General features: G+C 41.3%; 1 protein-coding gene across 1 annotated transcript in view; it reads left to right on the top strand.

Annotated features, from left to right (window-relative positions):
- The window catches only part of ACAP2 (ArfGAP with coiled-coil, ankyrin repeat and PH domains 2), a 62,906-nt gene extending 41,681 nt beyond the window's left edge, over positions 1-21,225 (top strand). Inside the window, exons 11-23 of the mRNA XM_009908736.2 lie at positions 4,812-4,863; positions 6,580-6,680; positions 7,810-7,915; positions 8,483-8,691; positions 8,905-8,974; positions 10,302-10,396; positions 11,634-11,818; positions 12,658-12,750; positions 14,416-14,603; positions 14,904-15,013; positions 15,558-15,668; positions 16,293-16,354; positions 21,058-21,225. Coding sequence (XP_009907038.1) covers positions 4,812-4,863; positions 6,580-6,680; positions 7,810-7,915; positions 8,483-8,691; positions 8,905-8,974; positions 10,302-10,396; positions 11,634-11,818; positions 12,658-12,750; positions 14,416-14,603; positions 14,904-15,013; positions 15,558-15,668; positions 16,293-16,354; positions 21,058-21,161 — 1,486 coding nt within the window. The 3' untranslated portion in view covers positions 21,162-21,225. The remainder of the gene's footprint in view (positions 1-4,811; positions 4,864-6,579; positions 6,681-7,809; positions 7,916-8,482; positions 8,692-8,904; positions 8,975-10,301; positions 10,397-11,633; positions 11,819-12,657; positions 12,751-14,415; positions 14,604-14,903; positions 15,014-15,557; positions 15,669-16,292; positions 16,355-21,057) is intronic.
- Positions 21,226-25,140: the final 3,915 nt, after the last annotated feature.

Raw genomic sequence — 25,140 nt, 5'->3', positions numbered from 1 at the left:
TGTTGCCTGTTTCCACTGATTCACTTAAGTGGTATTGCAGTTTCAACTGCAGGGAGGTAATACAGATTCAGGCTTATCATGTGCTGGTGGTGATAGTGCTTTTCCAGTCACTAGACAGAGTACAAGAAAGGACTGTGCCATTAGTCTGCTTAAACTGTTTTGAGCATAAAAATGCACAAGACATACCAAAGGAGGAAACATTTTGAGAATGATGTGTTTTACACAGAAGGGAATTCAGAGCTGAAGATGGAGACAGCAAGACAGACAAGATATTTTCAGTGTTCTCAGTGGATAAGTAGTTTAGTTTGCTTCATTGTAGGCCCATCTTGGAGGGTTAAAAAAAAAATCAACCAGCTGTGAAATAAACACAGAATAGTTTTCCTGGAAAGAACTCCTAGAGTTTCCTGGTGTTCTGAACTGTGATGGCCCTGATCTTCCTTGTTAACTGCTGATTGCCCTGTCAGCAGTAACATGTATTGGTATTCTGATGGTTCAAGGCCTTTCTAAGACTGAATTCAAGGCACCAGATATCAGTAGAATTATCACTACTAGTGTATACTTGCCAGCATTAAAGCCTCAAGAGAGAAGGAAGTAATACAACGGATTTTGTCTGGGTTTGATGCACATTAGTATGTGCATTAAGATTAGAGAAGCATCACAACAAGTTGTGCTGCTTCTGTGTGCATGTCTTGATCAGTGAATCCATGAATTCCCTGTGGGGAGTTATCCTGGAAGAAGTCTGGTTGCTGAAGGAGGAAAAAGCTCAAAACTCCATGATGCACCCCTTTGAAAAGGGGAAAACCTGTTGTAAGGAGTGAAAACTTGCCTTGTTTCCAATCCCAAGCTAACTAACTTCTTGCTAGGGTGGTGTAGTTTCTTCCTGGGGCAGCTGGCAGCTTGGGTGCAGTTGTCTGAGCACTTCAGTCATTTGGGATTTTGCATCACATTTCCTCTTCTTAGGATAGTTCTGCATGATGCTCCTTTGAGAAACAGATAGTGTTTGAGCAGGTTGCAGGACAAACCACAAGAGCTATTTGCAGTTTGAGTGTTGCAGTGTTTTGAGAGAGTTGGAGCTTTGCAGTTCTGTTCTATTGCAAGTAAATGGTTAATGTGTCAGGTACATGAGTATTTCAGCTAATATACTTTGGAATCAGAATGGGATCTTGATACTGGCTAGTCTCACAGATGTAGAGACTTCTTTTAAATGCATGCAAATCTGTTTGCAAATGATGTAACTGATTGTACACAGCTGTATTTAAGGCATCAGGATCTGGAATCCAGGTGCGTTTATTATTGTGGGGCAGGAGGTGGAAAGCTGTTGTGATTCCTGGAATTTCAACTGCAAAGAGAAGTCCATCCTGTGAAGAAAGATCTGTGTGAATACATGTGTGTAGGGAGAAAAGCTCTCACCAAACATCAGTTTGTTCTGAGCAGTTTGAAGGTTGGATGCATTAAATGTTTTCCTTTTTCATTCTGCTGTATTTTCAGGTCATGCTAATCCTTTGCTTATTTTGCTCATTTTGCATTTTTCATTCCTTCTCCTCCTTTCCCTTATGTTTTAATCCTACCCCATTTTTTCACATGACAGGAAAAAGCCAGATCACATCAGGTACCAACCAGCTTTTTCTACCTTCCCCATGTTTCTTTGGCACGCAAAAAGCTCTCCATTAACCCCCGCATTTAATTTTGATCACTCGCAATGGATGTGTAAGTGGCTCAGTCTGAGAAAATAACAGAAGGATTCTGCCTGGGATGCTATTGCACCTGCTGCTCAACACCTTTAAAAGCATTAGAAAGATCAAGCCAGCTTTATTTCTAAAGGCTTTAAAGCAAAGATTCTGCACTCAAACGTCTCAGTATCCAAGATCAGTGCTTTGATTGATGTTTTTTTTGGCTCAGGTTTTGTTTTCTGGTTGTGTTTTTTACTGTTGAAGTTGGTGAGAGATTTTTTTTTCTTATCACCTGCATTGAAAATGAAGCTGTAACTTTTACATGTTGTGCACATTTAATCACTCTGGTTTGTGTGCTTTGCTGGGAGCAGCCAGTGGAAAAACCAATAAACATGATTGTTGTTTTTTACATAACCCTGAAATAATTTCAGTTTTACAGTTTGGGCTTTTTTTGTTTGTTTTTCCTTTTGGCTTTTATTTTATTATTCTCTGGAGATTAATATATCTTTTCCCCCCTATTTAGTTTTTAATGTTTCATCTTTAATAGATGCTCTATGGAATTATGCAGGTGTAAGTGACAGGAAACATTCCATTTCCAAACCCAGAGAGCTGTATCCAAGCGCTGCTGAGTGAAGCCATTCAAGTTCTTTTGTGATTCCCCGCGTGTGTTTTCTCCTTTGCCGTGCTTCTCTCCTGTTGTTGTCAGAATGGCACACTTAATGGCCAGTACTTGCTGCACATACCTAAAAGTTTATCAACGTTAGTCCTTAGAACAGAGTAGATATGGTACACCCTGTGGCAGTACCTTCAGTACTTCTATTCCTGGCTGTAGACCCCCAGCAGTCTGTTTCCTGCACTAATGAGTAGGGTTTGTTGATGAAACTTGGTTAAACAGAAATAGCTCCCAAGTTTCTTGACCTGGATAAAACTGCTGTGGTGCTGATGTGTCAGAGGGGAGTCAGTCAGTCACTCTTTTTTTTAAGCACACAATAAAATGCATTCACTTTCTTCTCCATTGGCATCTACTTCAAAAGCATGGTTTACAAGTTATGCTTTAGAATAAAGTGTTGATCTTGTACAACAAAAGTTTCTTTTAAAAGAGCACTCCAGAGCCACACACATTTTGGCTGAACTGGAAAGCTCTCTTAAGCAGGTATCACTCCTGTACTAGGAACAAAAAAGGAGTTGGAAGACTTAAACGATTGCACCAACCGGTTGTAGGGTTTATGTGCTCTCTCAACATCCACTTGATCAGATTGGAACTTACTTGCTTCAACTCACTAAATACTTAGCCGTAGAATAAATGAAACATTGCATTCACAAAGGTAATTGCACTGCCTAAGGCCATTGCATGTTCCCTCGGGGCAAGGCTGTGTTTATTTTTGTTTCCTTTGTCACTTAGACACTGCTTTTCGTGGTTTTTCTATTTGGGGCTCTGTTCCAAAAAAGCACCTTAGAAAGCTTGAGTTCGTTTTCCTTTTGTAGTCTGCTCTTTTTTTGTTGTTGTCTATTTAAATATTAGCAGTTAAGTCTCATGCTCATATTTGAGGCTTAGTGCCTACCTTTTAAACTTTTTTTTTAATAGATGGTAAAGGTGATACCTTTTAAATAGCAGTGACCAAAACTACTGCTCTTAATAAATTGAAAGAGTGCTTAACTTTTTGCATCATACTGTTCAGTTAACTGAAAAAGATGAGTGGTGGTGTGCTGGAAATCCAGTAGTGAAAGAAGATCCTGCTCCTGCTTTTAAAATTTCAGTAGATCTGCACAACATTTGAAATTGAATTGTTGAAAGGTAGAATCTCCTCTGTCTACTAAGTACTAACTATCTAACAAATACTAGATTTTTCTGATTGGAACCTAATTGGTTTGTGTACCTTAAAACTTCCTTACCGTCTCTGCGTGCTTCTCTTCATGAATGGCTTGTGGTGGTTCAATAAATACATGGAGCCCTCTTGTTACTAATTGTAGTCACCTCTAGCTTCAAGTTCAACAGCCTGTGGAGAACAGCATGAGATTTTGCAGTGCAGTGTTTTGTATGTTGTTACCATTCAACCTAATTGGCAGGGCAGAAAAAGAGTGATGTGTGCGATAGGCAGGGTACTTGAGAGCGTTGAGGAACCATGCTATGATTAAGACAGGGCACACTGTCAGCCTGAACAAAATAAACAGTGTAAATACCACTGCAGGACTGAATTCATTTTTACATTCCCTTCATTTTCATCAGTTCAAAACCAATGGTGGTTGATTAGCTTTTAATTTGTGCATCTCCAGAAGAGCTAGAAAGGGATGGTTGTCTTTGCAGCTTTTTGTTCTATTCAGTGGCCTCATTAAAATGTAAGAGATCTGATGGGCTTATATATACTAATTTGTTTTTCCCCCCCATAATATGAATGGTCTTTCCATTCTCTATGAATTGTATCCAATCTGAATGGCAAGTTTGACAGGGAAGGATACAGTTCAGAGGAGCTCAAGTGTTATATTTTGCTTTGGATTTCATAGGACGCCTTCCTTAGATCTTTTATTTGATATTTTCCTGGAGTTGAGGCTCAAGTTGGAATCCTGCTTAAAAGTTTTTCCTTGGATTTGCTGGCTTTGTATGCACTCCTTTTTATTTCAGCACCTAAACCTTTTTAAGAAACACCAAATACACAAAGATACCAAACCTGCACGGGATTAGCCACAGCGCAGTATTTTTAGTGCTGTGCTAAGTTATGCCTCGGTTCTACTCTCCCAAATACTTCAGGAGCGAGTAGTTTGCATACCTGCAGTATTTTTGTTACTCAAGCCATCTGATTTGTGTCACCAAACAACTTGGTTTTAAATTTCATCATCCTGCTAAAATACAGAAGTAAAGGGTTCTCTGAAATGGAACTGGTTTGCGTGGTAGCTTAACTAATGGTGTCGTAACACTGTGTTTAGGACTCAAATTATTGGAATCTGGCTTTCTTTCCTGTTTTGTCTCTGCTTTCTCTGTTTTCATTTTTCTCACCAAACCCTTGCCAAAACTGACTGCAGCGTTACTGTTGTGAGTTTTTTATGCAGTCTCTCTGTTGTAGATGACGTGTTAGCACACGTTTCAGTCCAATAAGCGCTGTGAAATCAGTTATGTATTCTCTGGATGTCTCTTCATTTGACTAGGCGCTGGTTCTCAATACAAAATAACCAACTTGTGTACCAGAAGAAGTTTAAGGTAAGCAACAAAAACTGGCTGGGGATTGTTTGGAGTAGTGAGGGATGGTTTTCCTCATTGGTCAGAGGAAGAAGGAGCAGTGCTGGCATTGGCATCCTATATGGTCTTCAGCAACCCACTGCGTTTTGTCAGTTAGTTGCACCCTTTGTAAAATGAGAGTAATAGCCACAATTAATTTTTGAGATGCCTGCAGAGGGACTTGTAAACACATTCTTTATTTGCTGTGGGGTTGTGTTACCTTCTTGCAAAGAAGGCTTATGAAGATCCTTAAGTTGATGGTCGCAAAAGGCTTGTACACACTTGGTGACGCTGAAATACTCTGTCCTGCTCTTTGAGCAATTCACAGCTTGCTCCCTCCAGCTGCTTACTGAGTTCACATACCCAACTTAGCAGTTGAGGAGAGGACAGGGGGGAAAGGTAGAGAAGTATTTGTTATGAAAAAGTCAGGGGTGCTATGTATGTGCATTTAACACTGCAAATGCAGTTCAGGAGTCCATGTCAGTCTCTTTGCTGCTGGAAAAGTTAATGCATGTACTCCAGCAGCAAGCACTGTTCTGCCCCGAGCTATGGAATGGTCTTGTCAACATTTGGGCCCATGCTCTTATTTTGGAACAAAACTAGATAACTGTATGGAGGTGGAGGGGAAAATTCCAAAAAGGAAGAACTTAGGGCAACCCTTGGATGTTAATAGACCAGGTTCAGAGGCTGTTCCTTGGTACCTGATGTCATCAAATCCAGATTCTTGATTTTTTTTGTTGTTGTCTTTGGAAGGGAAACAAACAGTTGAGTTTGTGTGAGCACATTTGAGCTGGGCATTTCATGTTGATGAATTCCAATGACATTTGTGTGTGGTGTTTAGTTTGTTTGTTTCTTTTAAATTCACCTTTAAAAATGCTTTCAGCTTAGAGTAAAATTCTTACTGAGTCAATTTTTCAAAAGCCATCCAGCCTCTGGCTTTGTTTAGCACTTGCAGTATTGCTGTTTTTTGGTATAATCTGATTTATTTGGAAGCTAATCTCATTCCTTAAAACACATCTTTTAAAGTCCTTTGAATACTGCTGCTTATATTAAAGCTGTTATTGAATAGTTTGAACTGTAGGGGAAAAAAAGGACTTCTCCAAGTTTGCTCTAAGCTTTCATTAAATGTGAACTAAATGCCGAAAAAGGAGTTGGGGCTGTTCAGTCTGGAGAAGGGAAGGCTCCAAGGTGACCTAATTGTGGCCTTCCAGTATCTGAAGGGGGCCTACAAGAAGGCTGGGGAGGGACTTCTCAGAATCTCAGGGAGTGATAGGACTAGGGGGAATGGAATGAAGCTGGAGGTGGGGAGATTCAGGCTGGAGGTGAGGAGGAAGTTCTTCCCCATGAGAGTGGTGAAGCCCTGGAATGGGTTGTCCAGGGAGGTGGTTGGGGCCCTGTCCCTGGAGGTGTTTAAGAGCAGGCTGGATGAGGCTCTGGCCAGGCTGATCTAGTGTGGGGTGTCCCTGCCCATGGCAGGGGGGTTGGAACTAGATGATCCTTGTGGTCCCTTCCAACCCTGACTGATACTGTGATACCTTGAAAATTCATCTAAAGATGTGCTGCCGTTCGAGCTTTTGATAGTTTTCATTTTTGGAGGTAAAAATCGGTGTAAAGAAAGAAATAGAATGAAATGGTGCATTTGGGATTGTTAGCCACTTGATTCTCTTTCTTCTGTGTGACTTTCTTTTTCTGTCTCAGGATAACCCCACAGTAGTTGTGGAAGACTTGCGGCTTTGCACAGTTAAACACTGTGAGGACATAGAGCGACGCTTCTGCTTTGAGGTGGTTTCGCCAACAAAGTAAGCAGAACCAAAACAATCCTTGCACTCCCTGGTCTTGCAACACAAGATTAACATTTCTCTTGGGACAGATCAAAGCAGGACAAGTATCTGAACAATTCTGCTCTCCAGTATTATGGCTAAGAGTAGGTGATGCTGTGAGAAGTGTTCCTAGTGTTTAGATTACTTTCATTTGAAATGAGCTTGCATTCCTGTGCATTATGCATAAACAGCTTGTGCTTGTTGTGACTTAATAGCTGATACTATCAAGCTGCTTCTCAGTTTCTCCAAAGCTTTGATTGGTGTCATGTGAAAGAAACCTATTACTAAGTTGTCACAGTAGCATTAAATTGCAGTTCAGAAAGCACTAAATGCGACTACCAAACGAAAGCATCTCACCTTGAGCAGTGCAGTGTATTGGTTGTATTTGGAGAAGTATGGCAGCCCTGCTGCAGCAAGGGCAGGGCATGGATTTCTCATTAAGGATTTTGAGACGTGGCCATATTTTAAGTTCTTGATATAAGTCAACCTGTCTTTAGCTTGGGAGGTTATTGATACTCTCCACTCAGACTTAAATTCCTGGTGTTTATAGAGTGGTGCCTAACGCTTGACTCTTCAGTTGTAATCCATTTTAATATGCATTTTGCTCCTGCTCACCTATACTTTTTCAACCCTTAAATGCTGGAGCAGTTTTATACTTCATCACCTGTTTCATTGACTCTTGTGTTGCTTTGCAACAGCTTTCTCTTGATCTCTGTGAACGAAATTGTGTTTCCTGGGACTGATACCTGTATCTTGTCTCAGAGGTAAATTGCATGTGAGGATATAAAACTGAGAGACTTGGGATGAGAAGAGAAAGGGAATAGGGAGCTAAGCCATTCTCTGGGTTATTTGAAAAGTCATATTTTAGTGTTGGTTTAGCATTACCTGCAAATAGCTCTGCAACAAAGAGCTCACAAATCATGAGGGGGTCAACTGCTTTGTTAGCCCCGAAAGGATGAGTTTATGAGATGGTGCCTGCTAAGCAGTATAATTCTGCTGATAGCCAGAAACCTTCCCAGGAGTGTGTGTTTTATTGAACCACGTGTTGTTTGATGTTAGCTGCTCAGTCAGTCTCTCTGGATCTGACCATATGTGTGATTCCTCACAGAAGCTGCATGCTTCAGGCTGACTCGGAAAAGCTGCGGCAGGCATGGATTAAGGCTGTTCAGACCAGTATTGCTACAGCATATAGAGAGAAAGGGGATGAATCTGAGGTGAGTTTGAACAACCACCAGCCAAATCACAACTCCCTTTTAGATTGCCCACTGGAATGGGCTGCCTGAGGAGGCGGTGGGGTCGCTGTCACTGGGGGTGTTCAGGGCGAGGCTTGACAGGATGCTTGGTTGCATGGTTGATTAGGTTGATTAGGATGATAGGTTGGACACAATCTTGAAGATCTCTTCCAACCTGGTTTATTGTATTCTATTGTGGAAATTAAATATGGGAACAAACTCCTCTTGTGTGTGGGGAGGAAAGAAAGAACCCATTGGAAATGCAATGAGATTTTGAAGGTTAGGATTTATATCTAATCTATCTTTCACTTCACTTCAATGTGATTTTGGCATGTTTTGATGAGACTTTTCTGTAGTGTGGCTAAAATTCATAGGCTACTCCTATATGCAGTTCATGTTTCTTCTAGAAAGCTAACCATTGTTTTTAGTTCTCTCTTTCCCTGGCCCTTAGCAGTTGCTTGCCTAGGATTCTCGTGAACCGTTCGCATCTGAGGGACTTCAGTTTATTGTGTGTCTCTCTTTTATTACTTTGTATTCTGTCTTTTTTAGAAACAGGAGAAGAAATCATCCCCTTCCACTGGCAGCCTGGAATCTGGGAGTGAGACGAAAGAGAAGTTATTGAAGGGAGAAAGTGCCCTACAGCGAGTCCAGTGCATTCCTGGTAATGCTGCCTGCTGTGACTGTGGTTTGGCAGATCCTCGCTGGGCCAGTATCAACCTTGGAATCACGCTGTGCATTGAGTGCTCAGGGATACACAGGTTGGGGAACTCTTCAGAACTGTATTTGTGCATTGACTAGAGTAGGAAGGGTGGTGTTTGCCTCTCCAAATGTATATTGAAGGAAGATTAGAGACCTCCCGTGTGTAAACAGAATTAAGGTAACCGCTTTATTTGCGTAAATGAAAGGCAAAGCTGTCTGAGGCAAGACAAAACACAGCAGTTCCAGGCTAATGTTTGTTTCATGCTGTTTAGGAGTTTGGGAGTCCACTTCTCAAAAGTAAGATCTTTAACTCTGGATTCCTGGGAACCTGAACTTCTTAAGGTATGACAGTGTTTTTGAAACAAGTTTCTGTTTGGTACTTCATTTGTTGCTCTGTAGCCTCTGCATCAGCAAGTTCAATGCAGGAAACACTTGTGTGTGTACCTAGTGCTTGTCTTGCATTTTGGAGTAGAAAGTATTTATGGTTGAACATTGGGGGCTTTTGTTTCTTTTACAATACATGCAGTAATCATTCTTGTTACTAGTTTGCAAGCCAAAAGAACTTATGTCAACTTCAGGTTCATTAATGCCCATCGAGTAGTTAAGTAACCTTTGACCATAAAACCCCAGAACTCTCTTCACAGAGCAGCAATATAGTGGGCTGAAAAATACTGGCAGTGCTGTATCAGCCCAAAGCATGATCATAGTTGAAAATTCAAAGGTCAGCTCTTCAAGGGAGATCCTGATCTTTTTTTACCCCTGCTGACTTCCAGGAGAGCGCTCCTGCAGCTCTTCTCACGTGCTGTTTGTGTGCCAAAATTCCAGTGTGAAACATGGTTATGAAAATCATGTGACACTGAAATACTGGAACAGGAACTCAGGCAAGGATCATGTGTGCAGCTGGGTAATTGCTGCAGAGCATTTGTTCCTGGCTGTCGTGTTCTGGTGCTTGGGTATTGCTGCTTTGTTCTGAACAACCAAAAGGCAATGTGAGTAATGGTGTTTCTCTTGTGACTTGGCCCTAAATGATTTTAGTGTCACTGTGTTCATGCTGAGGAAACCAACCAAAAAAAACCAATCAGAAGTTCAGCTAAATACCAGAACTGCACATTCTATGTGGTGGTAGAAGTATGAAGCCTGTTCATTGCCATCAGTATGTGGACTTCCTGGGCCAAATCCTCCTTAAAGTATTAAATGCAGGCTGTTTTTTGTCTTTGGCCTTTTCCTGTGGACAGCATCACACTGTGAGTTAGCAGAAATGTCTGTTGGACAAGATGGAATGGAATTGATTGTCTCTGGCCAATGGGATAAGAATAGCCAACAGTAAAGCTGGTAGAAGAGAGCACCTTCTTATTGAACAGATGCCCTTCTTATTGAACAGAAATGATACCTAAATGGCAGATGATAATTTTTGCAGTCCTTTTTCAGAGGGGAATGGCACATTAGAGGAGTGACTATCATTTTTTTTTGCTATCTTACTCAGAATTTGATCTTTCTGTTCACTGTTTCGTTATTGTGCTATAAACCCTTGCTCATTTCTGCGAGGGTGCTTTTACCAGTGAAAAACACCAAGCTAGAAAAACAGCCTGAGAGGGGTTAAAAATAGCTAACTAGGTAGATTTAAAAGCCTTTTGCAACTGTATTTGAATTTATTTGTTTTGCTTCATAGCTTATGTGTGAATTGGGAAATAATGTTATAAATAGAATATATGAAGCCAAGTTGGAAAAAGTGGGAATAAAGAAGCCACAACCTGGAAGCCAAAGGTACTAATTTACTAGCAGTGCCTCCTCCTCCCTTTTCATGTTGCTTCCTTCAGCTGCCAGCTTTAAAAGATGCTGCCAGTTAACTGTGTAACACTCCTTTGAGGTACTCTTTCTTCTCCCTTTTCACCGGTGTGTTTTGCTCTCTCCCTTTTCTCACTGTCTCTGTTGGGTGTGCCTTCTGTTTGTCCTCCTCAACTTCTTGTTCATTTGTTCTTTTTCTGCTCTCACTTCCTCCTTCTGATGACACTCTATAGCATCCTGTGCTGTCTCATCAATGTGGGCATGTTGCTTTTAATTTCTTGTCTTCTTTGAACCATCACAGCCAGCAGTATTCGCTCTCTGAGCGTGCTCCTGGAAGGAGCCTGTGGGTACAGCCTTTTGGTTACACTGCCTGTTCTTGAGTTCTGTTCCAAGATGCCCACAACACTCTCTTCTTTCTGCCTACATTGTACCTGAGCTCTGCTGCTTTACAGCAGCCTTCTAATAATTGTATTGCTGTCTTCCATTTCTCTGATGCTAATTGGTGTTTGGAGGTAGCTTCTTCTGCTATACCACATGTCTTTAAAACTGGGGGGTTTACCAGCTTTCTAGTTCTGTGCTGCTGCTTGTCAGGCAGTTTTATGCTATAGAAGACAGTGCTTTATAAAGTGTTGGCAGTTTGGAGACTATGTTAAAAATAATCTAGGAGATTTGCTAACTTAAAGTAGCAACTGCTTTTTGGCAGTTTTAGTAGTAATACTTTTATAGCCCCTTTCATCAGCTTGTCACAACTGGTGTATGTCTGAAGGAGAGAACCTCAGGCTGCAAGGGAAAATATTTTCATGTGCCTGCCTGAGCCTTGTTGCTGTTGTCTTGTGCAATCTTGATGCTCCTTTGGCAAATGTTGCCATTTGCAGAAACTAAATGCATACTGTATTAATTGGTTATTAACACTAGAAAACATGTCTAAGGGACTAATGCCCAGAAGTAGCATACGATAACTAATGCTTATTTCTTCCACCTACACTCTCGGAAGTCACAGCCTGAAGGAAAACCTGCATGTATGAGCACAACAAAATTGCTTTCTTTTGAGCCTTATGCCAAATTTAATGAGGAATCCAGGAAGAGTGAGTGTGCTTTTCCTATTTCCATAACACGTGCTGGAGGTGCACTGGTTACTGGGTTTAGTGTGAAATAAATGTTCTTTCAATACGTGAAACTATCAGCTTACTAACTGCAGGGATTTTCTGTATGGCAGGCAAGAGAGGGAGGCATACATCAGAGCAAAATACGTGGAAAAAAAGTTTGTAGAGAAGCAGCCTGCATCAGTACCTTTGCTTGAAGCCAGAGCACAAGTTCTGCCTCCGAGTCAGGAAGACAAAAGGCACAGTGGCCCTGAAAAATCCCTTTTGGCAGGGGACCAAGGTGCGGCGTCCCAAAAAGGTATTTCCACGCTTCTCTCCTTAGCTGTATTGCACACATTCAGCCTCAGGCGGCATGGGTTTGTATTAACTGTTTGCCTGCCGTGTGCAGAGGAATTGGAATCTGTTTTTTTAATGAGTCACAGCCTGACCTATAGGGGAGAAAAAAAACCCAACTTGTTCAGAAATGTGCACTTCTAGGTGGGGAAGAATTTGGAGTGGGAATGCATATCACTCAGAAACATATTAACCACTTTCTTTCCTCCGTACTTTCATCCTTCTGAATCTTTCCAATAACTTTCTTTCCTGCCCTATCCCTTCCTTACTGCCTGCTTTGTGCTTTGCTAACTTGCATGTCCCAGCGGTTGCTGTAAGTAGCGACGAGGCCAGGCGGGAGTCTCTGTTCTGTCCTGATGAACTAGATTCACTCTTCTCCTACTTTGATACCTCTTCAAAACTACGTAGTAGTAAGTACTACAGCTATGGCGTGTTCAGTGTTTGCACTAGTGATCCATTGTGTGTTGTGGCCATGGCCCTGCCTTTAATCTGTTGTCTCCGGCTGAAAACATCGCTTAATGCTTTCATGAAATAATTTAAGCTTTTTTACTTATCCTGATCTTTTCTTTTCTGATGGTCTGCAACATTAATAGCAACACTAAATGGTATTGAGTGCACTCTGTGACTTCATATTTTTTTCCCTATGGATGCATTAAGAGTATTGAATAATTCTTGGCAGTTAAAAAATACATCATTTTATGTACATTCAGGACCAAGTATAAGAGCTTGCTTTATTATCATGGCATCTGTCAAGAGTAGGTAGCTTGTGGTCTGCATAGTAATTACAGTTTCTCCCCAAAACAGTACGAAGCAGTGACAGTGGGATCCAGCCAAGTGCTGAGGACAGCAGAGAACACCTTGCCTCGACTGTGTCAGTTAACAGTTTGTATGAACCAGGTGCGTTAGGCTTTGCGCTTCAGGGTGAAAAATAAACCAGTTTCTGGGTACAGTGGATTAGAGCTTGATGCAATTCATGTGTCTTCCCTCCTGCTGGGCTGAAAAAGCTTTAACAAGGGTAATCCTTCCATCAGTGATCTCTCTCTCTCTCCTCCAGGCTTGGTAGCAAGGATGACACTGAACCCCTCTCAAGTTCAGAGAAATGTTGTCTCTCGTCAGGTGAACCCTGAGCCAGACCTTAGGGGTTTTTTGCAGCTGGAGTAATGCTTGCTGCATTTTGGTGCAAGCAAGTCTCCACAGACAGGCACAAGCATTTTATAAACAGCTAAATCATTGGAGATGGAATATCTGTGAAGCCACAAATAGCAGCTGTCGTGTATTCTTTGGGCGCTCTTGTTTAATCTTTGTTTTGTACTTACATGGAATTTCCCATGTCTTTAAACATTACACCCCTAGGGACTCAAGGCTTTAGGAATTGATTAATGATAGTCATTGTGATCTAATATTAGAACCCTGGTCTGACAGATCTGTTGAGCATGGCTTGTCAGGATGTCACAAACATTTATTTATAAAGCAAACTTACTCTTCTCCAATCAAAATGCTCTTCAGATACATGTTTTACATCCAGCAGTTAACTGCTGTGGTTCATAGGTGAGCAGCATGTGGCTTGGATCCTTTCTTTGACTGCATGGTAGAAACTTATGATCCTGTAACTCATGAAAGCTTAAACATAACAGAGTCTATATCTCTCAGACTTCACTCTGTATATCTCTTCTTAACATATAAAGAAAGATTATGCTTTAGCCTAAAAGATTATAGCCACAGCAGGTAATTGGTAAATGACAATGGTCTCTTTTAACAAAGGTTAGATCAGAATGGTGTTAGGCTCATATTTGAGTGTGTCAAACTGTTGCAGATAAAGATAGATTTGTATGACTGCACATCTGCAGGAAATTGGTTTTATTCCTGTCTTGCAGTATAGGGTAAAACACAGTTCTAACTTGTTTGTTACAAATTACATGGGATGCCCAGGTGGAGGGATAGTCACACAGACCAGTAAAGTGGAGAGAATGTTTTCTGGGCAGTGCTAGGCTGGGTCTCTTTAGTTTGGAGAAGGGGAGACTAAGAGGTGACCTCATTTGTGTTTATAAATATGTAAAGGGTCAATGCCAAGAGGATGGAGCCAGACTCTTCTTGGTGGTGCCCAACAACAGGACGAGGGCAAATAGGTGGAAGTTGAGGCACAGGAAGTTCCATGGAAACATGATGAAATATTTTTGCACTGTGATGGTGACTAAATACTGGAACAGGCTGCCCAGGGGGGTTGTGGAGTTTTCCTCTCTGGAGATACTCAAAACCTGCCTGGATGCATTTCCTGTGTGATATGCTCTAGGTGATGCTGCTCTGGCAGGGGGTTGGACTGGATGATCTTTCCAGGTCCCTTCCAACCATTTTATGATTCTATGATTCTGTAATTCTGTGAAATGGCCATGCCTGAATGCTGAATCAAGCTAAAGGCATCTGTGACTTGTCCTGGCAGAACAGGGCAACCAGGCAAAACCTGAGCTGCCTTATGCCAGAGGTATGAACATTTTTGGTCAGAATTCCAGGAGGTACCTTATAAAAACAGGGATTAGGTAAGCAACTTTTTTTTTTCCTTTCCAGAAGGAGATAAGCAAGAGTCTTTGGTGTTCCCTGACTCCAAACAGCCTAACCCAGGATTGCAGCTGTATCGAGCTGCCTTTGAGAAGAATCTTCCTGATATGGCAGAAGCTTTGGCCCATGGAGCTGAAGTAAACTGGGTCAACGTAGAAGAAAACAAAACAACACCACTCATTCAGGCAGTGCGAGGGGTATGTGATGTACAACACCAGCTGATGTGGGAGGAGGGGAAGGGGAATAATAGGAGTATTTCTGTGTCACTGTGTCTTTTGAACTGCTTGCTTCCCTAGGGAGTGATAACAAGATGCTAAATTTGTCTTTAGAGCGTGTTGTCCAAGTTGTTTGTGAACTCGGCTGTGTTCAAATTTGAGAGGGGAGCAAATCCCTTTTCTTTCTATTGCCACATGATTCAGTAGTGAGAAGGCAGAACAGGTTTGGCTCTTCACTCTTGAGATCTGGGGCTGAATTGTTTCTGTGCTTTTATTCTCTAGGGCTCGTTGGTTACTTGTGAATTCTTGCTGCAGAACGGGGCCAATGTGAACATCAGGGACATGAAAGGAAGAGGACCCTTGCACCATGCCACGGTTCTGGGACACACTGGGTAACTCACTGCCCCAGAACCTGTAAATTGACATCCTTTCCTTTATCTGTTAATGTGGAGCTTCCTCTTTTCCCCAGACATTCTGACATTTTCTATGTATTTCAAGTCAGCGAGGTGGTTCTTTACATTGTTCTGTGGTAAGAGGAAATATCACTTTGAATTAGCAATCTTACCTGCTAGCAAAACACACACCTCTAAACACCCTTGTCCATTTTGTGAAAGTAGCTTTACCCTGCTCAGTGGGGTTTGTTTTTTGTCTGTTGTGGTAAGAGGGTTGAGGTTTTTTTCAGTTCTACAACCTAAGACGATCTCAGAAGGTAGAACCTCACTTCTAAAGGAGTCAACACATTGCTGCAATGATTTGACTTAGGCTACCTTTCTCATGTGGATTAAATAGTTGGAGGTTGTTGCTTGCTTCTGTGTTAATGTCTTAGTTGTGCTGGAGGAAATGTGCCGTTTTGGGATGTTCAAGAGACTTTTGATGGTTTGAGTCAACTATGTTGTATCCAGCTGGGATTGATTGACTTACTTTTCCTTTAAACAGACAAGTGTGCTTATTCCTGAAGCGAGGAGCAAACCAGCATGCCACTGATGAAGATGGGAAAGATCCACTGAGCATAGCAGTAGAAGCTGCAAATGCAGATATTGTAACACTGTAAGTCGTACCTTCTGGCTCAGTAACGGGGTTTCCACATTCTATTTCGAGTTAAAAATACCTGAAGTGTCCAGATTTCTTTGTATGAAAACAAGGAGAACAAAAGAAAAATCTGGGGGGGTGCTGGGGAGCTGGGGTTGCTTAGCCTGGAGAAGAGGAGACTCAGGGGTGACCTTATTACTCTCTACAACTACCTGAAGGGGGGTTGTAGACGGACGGATATTGGTCTCTTCTCCCAGGCAGCCAGTACCAGGACAAGAGGACACAGTCTCAGGCTGCGCCAGGGGAGGTTCAGGCTAGATGTTAGGAAGAAGTTCTATACAGAAAGAGTGATTGCCCATTGGAATGGGCTGCCTGGGGAGGTGGTGGAGTCACCATCATTGGAGATTTTCAGGAGGAGACTTGATGGGGTGCTTGGTGCCATGGGTTAGTTGTTTAGGTGGTGTTGGATTGGTTGATGGGTTGGACGCCATGATCTTGAAGGTCTCTTCCAACCTGGTCTATTCTATGTATGTATGTAACTGTAACTGGTGTGAGGTTCAGGAGTGCAGTGTAGGCCTTGAATTTTGCAGTCTTTTTGGTGCTTCAAAGATGCCATTTGTCTTTTTGTTTCCTGACTCCCAGGTTGCGTTTGGCAAGGATGAACGAAGAAATGCGTGAATCAGAAGGACTCTATGGACAGCCAGGTCAATACTCTACTAATAACCATACTGAAATGCAGTATAGGAAGTGCATTCAGGAATTTATCAGTTTACAATTGGATTCTTAGGATCTGAGGGTGGTTTAAGGTAGCTTCATACAATAATGGGGTTTTTTATAAGCAACCAACAGAGGTTCAAGCTACACTGAAATCCACTGATGTGACTGTCAGAGTATTTACAGGACCTTACAGGTGTGTTTGAAGTACATTATTTCAGTAGTGTATATTACTACTGCCATTACCAACCTATCTTGCTAGCAATGCTCCAGAGCTTTCTCCTATTGATGTTCCATTGACATTCATGTAATACTAGGTTTCACCTGACATGATTTAATAGAAGCCTTCTGACCCAGGCTGCTCCACGACAGTTGAGGAGTTCATCTTATTACAGGATACTGTTCTCCTTCCTGTGGAATGGTCCTCTTCTTTTTAAAGAGTGAATGCTTGCACACCACTGTAAAAATGTACATCAGCTCTATCAAAATCATTCCAGACAGAAATAGGAACCTTATTGTTTCCTCAGATTTTCCTTCTAAAGGTTTGTCTTTGTCAGGGTACAAATAAGAAACAAAGCAGTCCTTCTGAAGTGTGTATTTTTGTATGCAGAGTAACAAACCCTTCTATTTTAAACATCTATTAAAACCAAAAAGAATTGGCAGAGATTTGAGCCAACTGATACAAAAGAAGAGTCCAGATAATATTTAATGACTATGTGCAACTTAATTCTCAGGCACTCGCTCCCAGCTTACGCTTTGTGCTGATGTGGTGTTTTCTGCAAAGCATCTCTTCCATGCTTCCATAGGAATCTGATTTGATCTCATGCAGGTATCAATAATGAAGGCACACTGGATTGTCAGGTTAGACAGCTGAGTACACACCACTGTACCTCGAAGCAGTGAAAGGCAAACCTGACTTTTAAGATTGAGTGTGGAGTAGTCTTGCCTCACTCCTAAAAAGGATTGTCTGTGCTTCTGTCTTCTATCAGACTGGGGCTGGAATATGCTTAAGGGGCGATATGGAGTGTCATGCCAATATCCTAGATGACCTCTCTTAAGTAAACCAAATTTATTTCATTTCTCCTTAAGAGCAGAGATTTTCTTTTTCTGAAAGAAAAATATTTTTAAATCTTCTTAAGAAATGCAAACTAAACCAATGAAAGTGTTGTATGCACTCAGACATTCAAATGCTCTCGTTGGCAGAGCCACGGGTCATTTAAAAGTATATACTTGAATATGAGGAAAGTTCCCCCCTCAGAAAATGCAGTGGGCTATGTGTGTGTGGGGGGGAAAAAAAAGCCTGTTGCTAGTTTGGCTGGTTTGAATGTGAAGCTGTCTTCTGCTACAATGCACACTGCTTCACTGCCAGGCTGAAGTATTTCTGAGTCTCCTCATTTGTATTTTGCCACATAAAAATAATGACTATCAGTTTCACATAGTGAAATGCCTTTGTTTGCAGGCAGGCAGGCAGGTATTTTGCTTCAAAAGCTCTGTGGTAAATCATCAGTAATTCAGAGCATTTGATTGACCTGCCACAGATCCAAAGGTACTGCAAACCACAGAACAGGTTTCTATAGCTTGGTACAAGAAGCTTCAGCTGGCTGCTCAACATTTAAAGTGCTTGGAAAAAGATGTTTCATTCAATACAAAAACAGGCACTGCTTACCAGACAGTGTGAATGTGTTGAAACTGGAGATGTGGGAGAGTGTTCTGCCTGACATCTTTAAATTCTTCAGTCAGATGCTTGACCTTTTTACCAGTTTGTATTACAGCAGAGTCTAGAGACTGTAGCTGATACAACCTGATCCACTGATTTTCCAGGTAGTATCTGGCTCCTGTAAGCAGGTGAGATTGACAGTGGAAAGTAGATCAGCCCGTAACAGAGCTGCCCCCAAAGCAGGGGGAGGATAGCTTTAAAATAACTTCTGAAATTGAGGCCTCAAGCTGTAGCAGTGTCCCAGCCAAGAGATCTTGCTGTGCTTTTGGATAGCAAGTCTCTGGTCTCTCTGATTTGCTTTTTTTTAACTTGCTGAAGTCTGTTTTAAAAGTTGAAGTAAATATTTGAGTGTTCTAAATGTTCAGGTTGGCCAGCCTGCTAGAAGTGTTAACTGTCTAAGTAAGCACACACCTTGTGTCTGCTGTCACAAGGCATGATACCTTTATGTGGTTGTAGTGGAAGAAAGTCCTTTTCACTGCATATACATGTGAAATCATCTGCACTGCCCTTACTTTACAACTCCTCTTTTCCAAAACCATGCTTCTAGAAGAAAATAAGAACTCTCAAGGCAATTGTATGTTTTCTGGGAGCTATGTGAGAGTAAATACCAGCTAACTGCCTGTTTGCTTTAGCAATGCAGTTGGTAATTACTGATGTAACTAATGGCATCACATTTCTAACTGAAATACACCCAGCTGGTTTGAGCTGATGAGAGGGTGGCTGTATTGCTTTGCAAGGTACAGCTGGTCTTCCAAAACACTCCTAGAATGGGAACTAGCTGAAGCTAGCTTGTTCCACCAAAAAAAAACCCCAACTCTGAATTTCTGGTGGTAGAAGCCATATGCACCATTGTACTGTTCCTTGTAGAATACTTGAGTGCTCATCTTCTGGTGCTACAGTATGTCTGCTACTATTTGATATTAGTATTGCTACTTCTTCTTCCTGTTTCTTCTTGAATGTACGACGTGTGCCTTTTGAGTTACTCTGGTGTCAAATGGTAAAGCAGTGTTAGAGTATTTTTGTACAGCAAATCTGCACTTTAGGGAAAACATTGCTTGGAGAGGGAATTTCCACAATTCAGTTTTCAAGTAGGATTTACAAATAATTCTAAGGTTTGTGAAATATTTTGATGCAGCGCGCAAACTTAAAGGGACACTTTATTTTAGTCTATTTTTGTATGCAATATTTTTGTTATGGAAGAGAGCCAAAACCAGAGCCACAATATGTCTTGTGAAAACAGCTTTTGGGTTGTTGTTTTGGTTTTTTTTTCCTTTCAATTTGAAAGAACCAAATAGAGCAACTTGAAACACAGCCCTAGTTCACCAGAGGAACCCACTTCTGTATTAAAAGCATGATTGCTTTTATGATACCAGCCTGATTCCAATTTGTGCCCTTCACGGCTGTTCTTTTGGTGAATGTTCCAATTCCCTCCATTCGGTGCTTATCTCCCAGTGCAAGCAGTTATCAGAAACTGTTACAATAAAACATGTCCAGTGCCTGCTTTGCCTCTAGAACATACTTGAACCTAAATGAGAAAACCAAAAGGGAATGTCATTACAGGTGACTTTTCCCTAGTAGAGCAGCGTTGAATGTATTTATCTTTCAAAGTCTGGGAGGATTTGTGTCATTACACTTTTATATAAAACCCACATGCCATGCATGTTCAATGTTTCTGGGAGGTCAGTTATTAGTTCTGAAACTGCTTTCAAATGGAGCCTCATCTCCAAAAGGATAATAGTTCTGGTATTGGGAATGTGCTGTAAAGAATAAGGGAAAACCAAAATGGTGTATCTTCACTGTAGTGTGAACTTTTAAACACAAAACTATCCTTTCTGAAACTGTTATTTGAAAGTGATACTTCTCTTAGTGCTCAACATGGGGGTTAATTTCTTTGTCATGCTGTTATTCAAGCTGTCAGCAAAAGGAACAGCAGTGCTGGGATCCTGTCCCCCATGTGGCCATCGCTCTTGGGCAGACAGTACTCTTTGGAACGGCTGCGTGGTGCCTGACCAAACCAAATGCATTTATGCATTTAATTCCTTTTGAAGGCAGTAGGGTACAGTTAATGTTTTAAAATGAAACCTGAGCTTGAGGCCCAAAATGCTGCAGCAGATGAAAGAATGTGCAGATGTCCATTTTAAAGTGGTAAAAGAATGACTTGGTCGCGACTCAAGCAGCAGTCGTTGCTGAATGTGTTTTCCTATGCAGACAGGGAGGGGGAGGGAGGCAGGCCTGGTGGAAATTGTGGCCATCCCTCCTTTTGCAATATGTATTAGTAGTTGAGTTGTGTTTAAGCACAAAGGATGAAGATTAAAAAAAAATATATATTAAAAAAAGACCCAGGGGGGGGAAAAAAAACCCCCAAACCTGAAAGATATTTAAGGAAAGTAGGATCACCTTTATGGCTAAAACTAAAACTGTAATGAATGCTCAGTAATGCATGTGAAATACATTTGCTGAACTAACAGACCAAAAGGATGTATTAGTGGTAATTTGTCTACTTAGGACTGCCTTTTTATTGTTCTTTTTCTGCCTGACTCTAAGACTTCTGGCCTCTGTTTCCAAGTAAATCTTCCTTTATGCCATAATTCTGCTTTTCTGAAGAGAATTTTGGTCAGCAGCTCTTGGCCAAAGCAAGAGTTTTATTCTTTAATGCCCAATAAACATTCTTCTTTTTATGTTGCTTTAAAATGCTTTCACTTTTCTTTTCTAACTCTGAACTTTCCTCTGTGTGGCTGCCTCTGAGGTACTATTTCAGGTATAGTTTGGCTTTGTTTAATTTGCTTCTTCAGAGCATGCATGCAAGTCAACAGTCCCAAAGAGTTTACATCAGCATCATTCCATCTATAAGCAGTCTTTGTACGTGAATAAGTGTTATGCAGCTAATTGGTCACACAGTAAGGCATTTGTGCAGTGGTGGGTGATGTTAACGATCAAAAATGCTTAAAACTGTTTCCATTTTTCTTTTCTACCCAGGAGATGAAATTTATCAGGACATTTTTCGTGACTTTTCTCAAATGGCATCAAATAATCCAGAGAAGCTAAACCGTTTCCAGCAGCCAGACTCCCAGAAGTCTTAAGTGTCAAGAACCTGATCCTTGTAGTGCAAGTCGGTTGTTTTGTTTTACTTTAACAGAATGAATTCCATGCTAGTTTGGATTAAATGACCACTCTCATGTAGCTTTAGGTCGTGGCAGCTGGGGAAATAGGAGTTGGTTTCTGTTCTACAGGACATATACCTCAGCAGCTGAAGAAAATGTTAGGAGGAGTACCTGCTAGCTCAGTATAAAAGCAGCTCCTTTTAGCAGGCATGAAGCTTGTCTGCAGTTTGTACATGAAGCCAGAGCATCGCTCTGGATGGCAGGATGGTCAGATCGCCTTTGCTCTCTGGTGTTACCTACTGTCTTCTCTTTCCCTTTTGCCATAAAGAACGTGCCTCTGACAGGAAGGCCTGGATTGCATTTTCTGGGGTTGTTTGGAAGGGAAATCAGGTCATGATTCCAGAGCTGTCCTTCTGTTTGTGGGCCTGTAACTTATCAGATTCGCTTGCTCCTACACTGACTCTGGTTAAAGGCAGGCCGTTAGTAACAAGACATGGCAACTCCTGCTCTTCCACAGCCCTTTCATGGGGGAAGCTTTAACACCAGGATGCCCTTTATGCTAGTGGCTGCAGGTCAGTCACAGTAGGTATCTATCCTGGAGGACCAAATTTTTAAGAGCAATCTATTTTCAGGGTTTTGTTGGTTTTGGTTTGTTGCCTTTTTTTCCTCCCTTTTTCTGGGCAGCAAGAACATTTTTTAATGAGCATATGGAACTTTTCATGAAAAATAAACTTAATCCTTCTGTACATGATGTAGATTATTCATTTTTTTTGGTAGCATTTTGACAAGAACTTGAAATTTGAATCATGGAAGTAAATTTTGACCCAGTGGAGGTTGTGTAGAATAGTTACAGGAAGGCTGTTCCATCTTTTTGCTGTTCTCACTACTAGCTCTAATATCTCACATGTAATGCAACCACCCTAAATTTAGGGCAATCAGTCCTTTCTATCAGAAAGCAACTTCCTTTATATAATCTGCAAAGATGTGTATGTGCACAGGAAAACCTAGCAATGTTGGTACATACTTTGGCCAAGTAAGAAAGGAGAGCAGTCTCCAGCTGTACTGTGGGCAGCCATGCAATTCCATAGTGAGCTGCACTCTGCTGATGTGCATCCATAAACTTATTTAATACCTAGGTAATCACCTGAAGCCTCAAGCCAGCAGATGCAACTCTTTATCCTTTGTCTGTCCTATGGACAAGTTCAGGAGATTTATGGGTTGTTTTTTTTAAGGTAACATAGCCTCAGTGTGAGTTTTTAATAATGCAAGTAGCCATTATGCTAACCTGCTGCTTCAATGTATTTAGGAAAGGAATTGGCTTTTCTCCAAGCTGGCTAAAATAAGCTATAAGGTATAAAAAAGAGAAGCCTATAAACTGCAGTAAAATTAAACTTTCTGGCACATGAAATATTAACACTATATTCCAAATAGCTATAATTTTGCATCAAATGTATGATGGTGCAGCAAACCTGGATGATTATTGCTGCTGAGTTAATAATGCTCTAGAATTGTCCAGTAGATTCTTTTTCCAAGCAAAGGAATCCTAGAAAACAGTTCTTGGTTCGTGTAGTCTTAATTATGCAAGGAAAAGCAGAGTCTGCCCATTTAAAGAGTTCCCTTAGCCTGAACAGTAGGAAGCTTAGAAATATCACCTGTAAGCAGTAATTTCCAGAGAGCTGGCTTTGAAATTGCTGGCTATGAAATGCTAATATAGTTCCTGCTCTGCAGTATTTAACAGCAGTGGATGTTTTAGTAGGTCTTAGAGAAAAGTAAAGCTCCCAGTGTACAGATGGGACAATGTAAAATATGACTGTGTAGTATAGGTTTTAAACATAGTTTTTTTTCTGAAGATGGGGTTTGTGGTTTTTTGTAGCCTGCATGACAGGCAGTATTTAGTGTGGCTGGCTGTAATGTAAAGCTGCCTAAAGCTTGCTGGCATAATCACATAGTCTATGCTGCTGGAAAACTGCCCAAGAGACTTTTCAGTATCTCTGCTGGTATTTTCCTTCCTAGCCATGGAAATCTGTGAGAAATCTTGCAGGACAACTTCCTGTAGACGACAAAAAAGCACACCCAAAAGTTTCTTCCCTGTATCTCTGCAGATCCATGTACTGCATTCCTGATTTTTAACCTGTTTGGGAAGCAGTATCAGGCTGTTTAGGCTAAGGACTAATGACATACTTCATCCACAGGTCATGTGTACCCACTCCTCATCAGGAGCTCTGGACTTTCAGGGCTTCAGGAAGTATGTCACTTCTGATCCTACAGCCTCCTTGCCCAGTCCTTCTAGGCATGTTAGGATACCCAGTATCAACTGCTTTCAGCTGAAGCTTTTTTCAGGTCAGGTGCAATACATGGTATGTTGCTTATCAGCAAAAATGAATGTGCCATTAAGTTACAGGAAAATGTCCTGAGAGCTTAGTCCTACCAGCCACTGGCAGTGCTTCTGGGCCTCTAACTCACAGGATTCAGCCCTCTGTAATATGCAGCATGATTATTGGCAGGGCTCTGAAGAGCTGGAATCCATGTGGCGTTCTAACTCAAGTGCTAGTTTTCTGCTCAGTCATATTAGAGAACTTCCATCTTCATCACTATATAAATCTTTGTATGACTAAGATAGTAGACAGGCTCTATTGTAAGCTTGCATCTTGTATTCTGAGCAGGTAATGGAAAGCTTCAACTCCAATTTGTGTTGCTCTGTATGAAATATATGCTAGGTCTTAATTGGTGAGGTTCAAAGCAGTAGGTTCCTAACAACTTCCATGTGGGTTTTTAGTAATTTACTGGGCAGCCCAGTGAAAGATTTTTTTTAAACACATTTTTTTCCTATCCAGGGTTAGATCATGTGTTCCAACAATCCTTTGGAAAGACAGATAGCAGGAAGCTCAACATACCTCCTACTGCACCTGAACTTCAGAAGTGTAATTTACTTCTGTTGCATGTGGAGTAAAATGGTCTGTGGTGTTTCCTTAATGGTCTCTATTGCTTAATGGCTCATAAGATTTCCTATTTTATCTTAGTATTGGTACAGTGCATATCATTTTAAACTTTCTGAGTTGCCATACTAAATTATGCCACTGCATTTTATTAGACATGCTGGAAGTTGTTCCCATAAATGTGTGTGTGAAGGTGGTAGATGATAGATTTTCTTTGCTTTCACAAGCTGCACATACTGGAGCACATTTCAGTTGTCCATTAGTATGTTAGGGACTTCAGCCTTCCCTACTAGTTAGGACCTAATCCAAGAAGTCACTGAAATAGGTGGCAGGCTTTCCACTGATTTCAGCTTTGGATTGTGCCTTTCATGGCATCTAATGTTAGTGTGTTGAAGGGATCCTGTGTCACTGCTGCTTTTTTCACTCTCTGCTATTTTATATTCCACCTCTTTATATACTGAGCTGAAAAGAAGCTTTAGAAAATGCAACCAGACCTTCCAACTGGTGTCAGAAATCCCTATATGAGAGGAAGTTTCTCCTGTTTTGCAGTATGACATAAATCCCCATGTTGTCAGGTCGTCAGAGCTTTCCTCAACAGGTCCAAAGCTTTGTAGCGCTGAAGAAAAGCCTGAGAACTAGAATCAGCAGAAGGTTGCTGTGATGCTTCCAGGCCTTTGGCATTTCTCTGCAGCCATCTGTTTTAAAGCATGGATGTTCATGCTGCCTCTTGATCATGAGAATCTCAAATGACACAGCAACTATAAAAGGACCATTCAATAGAACTAAATTACATGTTAAGTGCTAAGGACATGGTATTTTCACACTGCCAAAAGGACTGAGCTGATTATTTAGTACACTGAAAAGTATTTTGGGAGTCAGTTTTGCAAACCACCATCTCTTCCTCTTCACCAATGGACACTCTTCCTGAGTGAGTTTATGCCACTTTTGGTGCAGCCTGCTGGCCAAAGCCCTGCTGTCTGGCTTGTATCAAAGCACATCTTTTAAGCAGGGACAACTCCAGA

This window comes from Dryobates pubescens, chromosome 32 (genome assembly GCF_014839835.1).
Source record: "Dryobates pubescens isolate bDryPub1 chromosome 32, bDryPub1.pri, whole genome shotgun sequence".
Taxonomy (NCBI): Eukaryota; Metazoa; Chordata; class Aves; order Piciformes; family Picidae; genus Dryobates; species Dryobates pubescens.
Note: the sequence above shows the minus strand (reverse complement) of the source record. Positions and strands in the feature narration are given on the sequence as shown.